Consider the following 7,195-nt stretch of genomic DNA (forward strand, 5'->3'; position numbering starts at 1 on the left):
TTTAACTTATTTATTTCTGACCTCGGTAGCGATTTTTGTTGAATTTATACACGGGATAAATAAGGCTGCAGGTTTAATCAGTAAAATAATTATTTAATGTATCAAAAATGTATTACAAATTATGAGCATCGAACATTGCTCATTTCTGGTTAGCGGAGTACTACTGTTGCAATCAGGTAAAACGACGCTTGACAAAATCAACCCAAAAAGAGGTATATACTTACTACCTTTTTGCTATCATAAAGTTTCCTTTACCTGAAATTATTTTGGCTCAACTTGCAACAGACTTGTTTAACTAAATTCAGTTTTCAATGCTACTAACATTTCTACATTTTTAAACCATACAAAATATCATTTATTCTACAGAGAATTTAACACTCCCACTTATTTTGAATGGTCTGATACACTCATCATTTCTCGAAGATATACAAACTGTTGCTTGGGTAACGGTTTAGTAAAAATATCAGCTAATTGATCTTTTGACATTACATATTTTACTTCTATATCTTTTCTACCAATCACATCTCTAATAAAATGAAATCGCACATCTATGTGCTTTGATCGCTGATGAAATTCAGAATTTTTAGACAATTTTATCGCGGATTGCTTATCAACATAAATTGGAGCTGTTTCACATTTAATACCTAACTTATTCAACATCCGACGTAACCAAATAGCTTCTTTTGTTCCATTTGCTAAAGCTATATACTCTGCTTCGGCTGTCGATAGTGAAACTACATCTTGACGCTTGCTCGACCAAGATATTGGTCCACCGTTTAACAGAAACACAAAACCGCTTCTTGACTTTCGTGTTTGTATGCACCCTGCGTAATCTGCATCGGTAAATCCTAAAAGATTAAGTGTACTCCCACTATTTCCAAAAACCAAACCATAATTTCGTGTCCCTATCAAGTATCTAAAAATTCTCTTTACAGCTTGCCAATGTTCCTTATTAAAAGAATCTAAAAATTGACTCACATAATTGACTGAATATTCTATATCCGGTCGACATGTTCTTGCAGTAAATAAAAGTGAGCCTATTGCTTCGCGATAAGGAATACATTCTTTTTTATTTACTTCACTTTTACGCAAACTTAAACCTGGTTCTGCTGGAACACTCAATGAATTTGCACTTTTCATACCGAATTTTTCTAACATTTTATCTATATACCCGGTTTGACAAATTTTAAGAATACGCTTTTCTCTCATACGCTTAATCTCAATTCCTACAAATTCATTTGCTTCATCAACTGTTACATAAAAGCTCTTCTTTAAGTAAACCAATACATCATTAATTGCTTCTTTGCTCTCACTTATTAATAACCCATCATCGACATAAAGGGCTAAAACACTTTCAAATTTCTAACCACACCAATGAAGACGCACTTATCACTGCTTATGCTTTTGAAATTAAAACTTTGCAAAAAAGTAACAAACTTATCATTCCAACACTTTGGAGACTGTTTCAAACCATAAAGACTTCTTTTCAACTTGCACACTAGATCTTGATTCTCGTTCGTTGCATATCCTTCAGGCACTTCCAGGTAGATATCCTCTTCAAGATCTCCATTGAGAAAAGCAGTTTTTATATCAAATTTTGAAATTTCATAGTCTTCTTTTGCAGCAATGCTTAGTAGTATTCTGATGGACTCGTATCGAACAACCGGTGAAAAAGTTTCGAAATAATCCACTCCTTCTCGCTGTGAAAATCCTCTTGCTACTAATCTTGCTTTGTATTTGTTTATTGTTCCATCTGCATTTGTTTTGACAGAAAAAATCCATTTGCATCCGATCTTCTTCCGTCCGGGTGGCAACTTGACAAGGGTCCATGTATTGTTTTCTTTTAATAAATTCATTTCGTCTCTAATAGCAGCTTGCCATTTATTTGACTCTTTACATGATATTGCCTCATTATAATTCATTTGAACAATATCTGCAATGTGAGCCACAGGAACACCATAATAATCCGGGGGTTTCAATAATCGTTTATTTCTTAACCTTGGATCCTGATTATATTCTTGCTCTACTGCAGCTTCTTCGAACAATGGATTCAGGTCGACTATTTCCTCTTCTGGAACCTCGATGATTATTTCTTCTTCTGGAACCTCCGTGATTATTTCCTCTTCTGGAACCTCGATGATTAATTCCTCTTCTTCAGGAGCTTCATTTGCTACTTCCTCTTCTGGAATTCTTTGAATCTTTTCATAGATTTCTAATCCAAATTTTATTTCAGAGTGATTGTTGTTTTCTTTATCCTCTTGCTTATTTTTGTAGTTTTCTTCCCTAACTTCCACGTCACTGCTTATGTAAATCTTCTTCGTCCTTTTATCCCATAGTCTAAAATTTGAGGATTCACCATCATATCCAACAAATATTACTTTTTGAGATTTCGAATCAAATTTCCTTCTTTTTTCTTTTGGCACGTTCAAATAAGCATCTGAACCAAACACCTTCAAATGTTTTATATTAGGCTTGCGTTTAAACCATTTTTCGAAAGGTGTTTTGGTTTGATTTGGTTGGATGACTCTGTTTAATACATAACAGGCTGTATTGACTGCTTCCGTCCAGAGACTTTTCTCTAAATTACTACTTATCAGCATTGATCTTGCGCTTTCTACAAGTGTTCTTATCTCGCGTTCAGCTCGGCCATTCTGTTCGTGTATATAAGGGGATGAGAATTCATGCACTATTCCTTTTTCTTTGACATGCTTTTCAAAATCACTACATGTATATTCGGTTCCATTATCAGAATGCAGCACTTTAATTCTATTTCCGGTTTGATTAAAGGTGAAATTCTCGAACTCTTTAAATTTCTCAAATACCTCTGACTTGTGTCTAATGAAATATACTTTCCTGAAACTAGTACATTCATCCTTGAAAACCACAAAATATTTTGAACCGCGTGGAGATTCAAAATTAATTGGTCCACACACATCTGTGTGTATTTTCTCACCTGCTTTATAGGTAGTCTCATTCTCAATTAAATAATGTGGTTTACGAGATTGCTTTCCCATTACACAAGCTTTACAAAAGAACTTATTGTTTTTATCAATAGAAAAATCATGAGTAGTTAAAGCTTTACTTGTTTTAAGAACAGTTTGAATATTTATATGTCCCATGCGTTCATGCCAGAGCTTTAACATGTTCATCTCATTAATTTTATCTTTAGCTATGCAGCATTCCTCAGGCATTTTTACTTTAAATAACATTTGAAATAGATTTCCGTAACGTTTTCCAATTGAGCTTACTTTACCTTCCGAATCTCGAATTTCACATCTGTCTTTGTAGCTGTGATATGAAAATCCTTTGTTGTTTACTGATCCAATTGAAAATAAATTTCTTCTTAGTTCAGGCACTAAAAGCACATTTTTTATTTGTCTTTCGATACACTGTTCGTTCACTTTATCTATAATAGTAACTGTTCCTATGCCCACTGCACTTAACACTTTGTCATTTGCAATTTTCACTACATGATTTTCTATTAACGGCTCAAAATGAGTGAAAAACTCTTTTCTAAAAGTCATATGCATGCTAGCACCAGAGTCAGCAATCCACACATCCTCATCTATTATTATAGTTTTAGAATACAATGCTTGAACATCACCTGTATAAACTACAGTTTTAGGAATTAACAGTTTACTCCCACTTTGTCTACACTTCTCATCACTGTTCACTTTCACAGCTGACCTGATGACGTTAGTATTCTTTTCACTATTCACTTCACAGATGTATGCTTCACCTTCTGATTTCAATTGTCTTTTTTCACTCTTTTCCGATCCTGCTTTCGAGGGACATTCACGCACCCAGTGTCCTTTTTCTTTACAGAAAGCACACTTTGTTCGCTTTTTAAGTGCTTCAATTCGCTTGGCTCCCTCTGCTTTCTTATCTTTTGTTTTAAGCTTGTTGTTGTTTCTCTTCAAATTTAGTGCTTGTATTTGAAGTGCAATTTCTGTTGCATTTTCTTCCGTTTCAGTCATTCGCTTATCTTCACGAATTAATCTGGCAATGAGAGCATCCTTTTTTCTCTCAGCTTTTGGTGTACATTCCCAGGCCATCCGGAACGTTGCAAATTTTGGTGGTAAGCTGCTTAATAGCTTCGATTCCACTGCTGCATCTGAAGGCTTGTCATCTGCATCTGCAAGCTTTTTGCAGATAGATTCTAATCCTTCAATTTGAAGCGATATTGATTCTTCATCTTTTATATGTAATGAATAAAATTGTTCCCACGCACTTTGCTTGGCATCTTCGCTTGATGTTCCGTATAAATTTCGCAGTTTTTCCCACATATCCTTTGGATTTGAACAATTTATTAAGTTCGGATGCAACACTTTTTCTATTGAACTTAATAAAATAACTGCCGCTTGAGAATTACTCTTCTTCCACTTCTTCCAGTCTGCTAAATTTGTTGCTTTATCAGGTTCTATCTCTGTTCCTTCAACAAATCCTGTGAGATCTTTTGCTTCTAAAAGAAACCACACACTAAATTTCCACATAGGATAATTTGTACCGTCTAATTTTGTTAAATCTATTGTTTCTTTATCAGCCATATTGATAAAGTTCTGCTGAACTCACTTTAACACTTAAGACGCTTGAAACTTTAGAACCACGCGACGCGTTACTTGGCGTGACCGACGCCTACTTGACGCTTCGCTTTATTTTACACTTTTTAAAACACTATTAATTACTTTTTGGCGCAGTGGAAGCGTGCTGGGCCCATAACCTGTTGAATTTATACACGGGATAAATAAGGCTGCAGGTTTAATCAGTAAAATAATTATTTAATGTATCAAAAATGTATTACAAATTATGAGCATCGAACATTGCTCATTGCTGGTTAGCGGAGTACTACTGTTGCAATCAGGTAAAACGACGCTTGACAAAATCAACCCAAAAAGAGGTATATACGTACTACCTTTTTGCTATCATAAAGTTTCCTTTACCTGAAATTATTTTGGCTCAACTTGCACAGACTTGTTTAACTAAATTCAGTTTTCAATGCTACTAACATTTCTACATTTTTAAACCCTACAAAATATCATTCATTCTACAGAGAATTTAACAATTTTAAATTCTGTAAATTTCATAAATATGCTGATGATTTTAAACTTTATCTTTCTGGTCCTTTATCTGATATTGCAAACTTGCTTAAAAATATTCAATACGACATTAAAATTGTTTAACAGTGGGCAGTAAGGAATGGCTTGCGTCTTAATCCTAATACGACGCAAGCGATAATCTTTTCTGCTACTTACTTTTTATTGGATTTCTTATCATCTCTCCCCCCTACTGGTTAAAGAAACTCCCATTTTATTTGGTAAGGCCATGTCTTTAGCATCTCTAGCAAGACATACATGGTTCTTCAGCAATTAAATAGGAATGGGGATTCTCTCCCTACTCCAACCCGGTTACTTCTTGTCAAGTCTTTGATTCTGCCCTTCTTTCATTATTGTTGTGTGACTTATGAAGATATCTCAGGAGAGCTGAATAATAAACTTGAAAGAGCCTTAAATGCTTGTATTCGTTTTGTATATAATCTACCGAAGAATGAACATATTACTGATCATATTACTCAGTGAGCTCATTAGCTCTAGGAACTTACTTTTGAATAAATAAATAAATAAATAAATAATGAAATTAAAATCTTTTGAAATGTCAGGGTCTGTTTTAAAATGGTTTTCATCTTATTTGTCTGGTAGAGTGCAATGTGTTGTTGGGCCTAATGGTGATAAGTCTGAATGGGGTCATATTGGAACAGGCGTACAACAGGGTATTATCTGTTAAAAACTTTTTATTTATTTTTTGTCGAACTGAACAATATAAGAATTCATTTATTGTTACTGCTGCTGATCTGTGGAATTCTCTTCCATACTTGATAACTAGAGCGGATAATATTGGTATTTTTAAATCAAAACTCTTTAAATATTTAATTGTTCTTAATAATTAATTTCTGTTGTTTTGTGTGGTTTCTTGTATTAATTTTATCTATATATATATATATATATATATAATTTATATCAGAATTTATTTGTGTTAATTTTTATTTTACAGTATATGCTTGTACGAAAATGAATCCTACTGAATATTATAAGTATCCAAAGGGTATAGAACTAAAATGTTTATAGATATGATTGATTCTCCGTAAAGTAGGCATTTTCATGTCTTTGCTTTATAACTTCTAAACATGTAATCATTGAATTGTGAACAATAGACGAAAATATTATTTAAACATCCCTTAATTATAACACAATATAAAAACTATAATTTTGTTTATAAATTTAGTGTAAAATAACATTAAAGAGCTGAAAAGTATCAGTTCAGTGTGTTCTAACCTCTGAGTTCCAAATTTTAACTTGCTGATGCTCATAAAAACAGAACTGTATTTAATTATTCAATTAATATTCTTATAGTTTAACTCAAAAGCTACAACTTTAATCATTGCAATTTTCCATTAAATCAATATACTTATTGATAATTATTCAAATATGTATGTGTCTTCACAAATCTTAACGGGAGCACGACAATGTATAAACGGATATGAATAAACTAGAAAACGTGCACTATTTATATTAAACTTAACAGGAAGTCAAAGAAAAAAACATGACACTTCTCAAATCCTCAAAAGAAATTAAAAAATACAATATATTTTTGTTATATTCAAGTGAAAACACTAGAAAAACACAGCGTATTTTTATTAATGCCATTGTTGTGCCATGTCATAACTTTAGTATTTAAGTAAATACATTAATAAAAAACCGATAAAAAGTTGAAGATGGATACGACAAAACTTATTGACAAACTATTTTTTATTTGCTTTTGTTTAAAATATGTATTAATGGATTTTGTACAAATTTCCATTGTCGTGGAGTCCACTGTCCTGTCAAGTCATTTGCATGTGGTAGGTGCGAAACAAGCAAAAAATGTGCCCGTGCCTAAAAGTTTTTTTAAAATAGGTAATAAATGTAATAAAATAATAATTTTTTTAATCTTTTTATATATTTTTAAATATTATTTTAAAAACGATAAAAATAAATCAGTTAATTCAATTAATAATACCTATATAGAAAAAATATAAGTTTCAGTTCCCCTTGATGATACGCCTCTGATGAGGTTAGTTTTCTTGTCTACTTTTGACATCTCATTTCATTTACGCGAAAAGTACTAATTACACGAAAACTAATGTTTATTAATGAATGTA

At 32.5% G+C, this 7,195-nt stretch overlaps 1 protein-coding gene across 1 annotated transcript; it reads right to left on the bottom strand.

The window, feature by feature from the left end:
- Window positions 1-384: 384 nt before the first annotated feature.
- LOC122512048 (secreted RxLR effector protein 161-like) lies at window positions 385-1,158 on the bottom strand. Its single transcript, XM_043627664.1, has one exon. The coding sequence runs from the start codon at window positions 1,156-1,158 to the stop codon at window positions 385-387; it is 774 nt and encodes a 257-aa protein (XP_043483599.1).
- Window positions 1,159-7,195: the final 6,037 nt, after the last annotated feature.

The sequence above is a fragment of the Leptopilina heterotoma genome, unplaced genomic scaffold, assembly GCF_015476425.1.
Source record: "Leptopilina heterotoma isolate Lh14 unplaced genomic scaffold, ASM1547642v1 Lhet_935, whole genome shotgun sequence".
NCBI classification, from domain to species: domain Eukaryota; kingdom Metazoa; phylum Arthropoda; class Insecta; order Hymenoptera; family Figitidae; genus Leptopilina; species Leptopilina heterotoma.

What these genes read in the sequence shown, in the direction of transcription:
- LOC122512048 (XM_043627664.1), bottom strand. Translation starts at nt 1,158, where the DNA reads ATGTTAGAAAAATTCGGTATGAAAAGTGCAAATTCATTGAGTGTTCCA.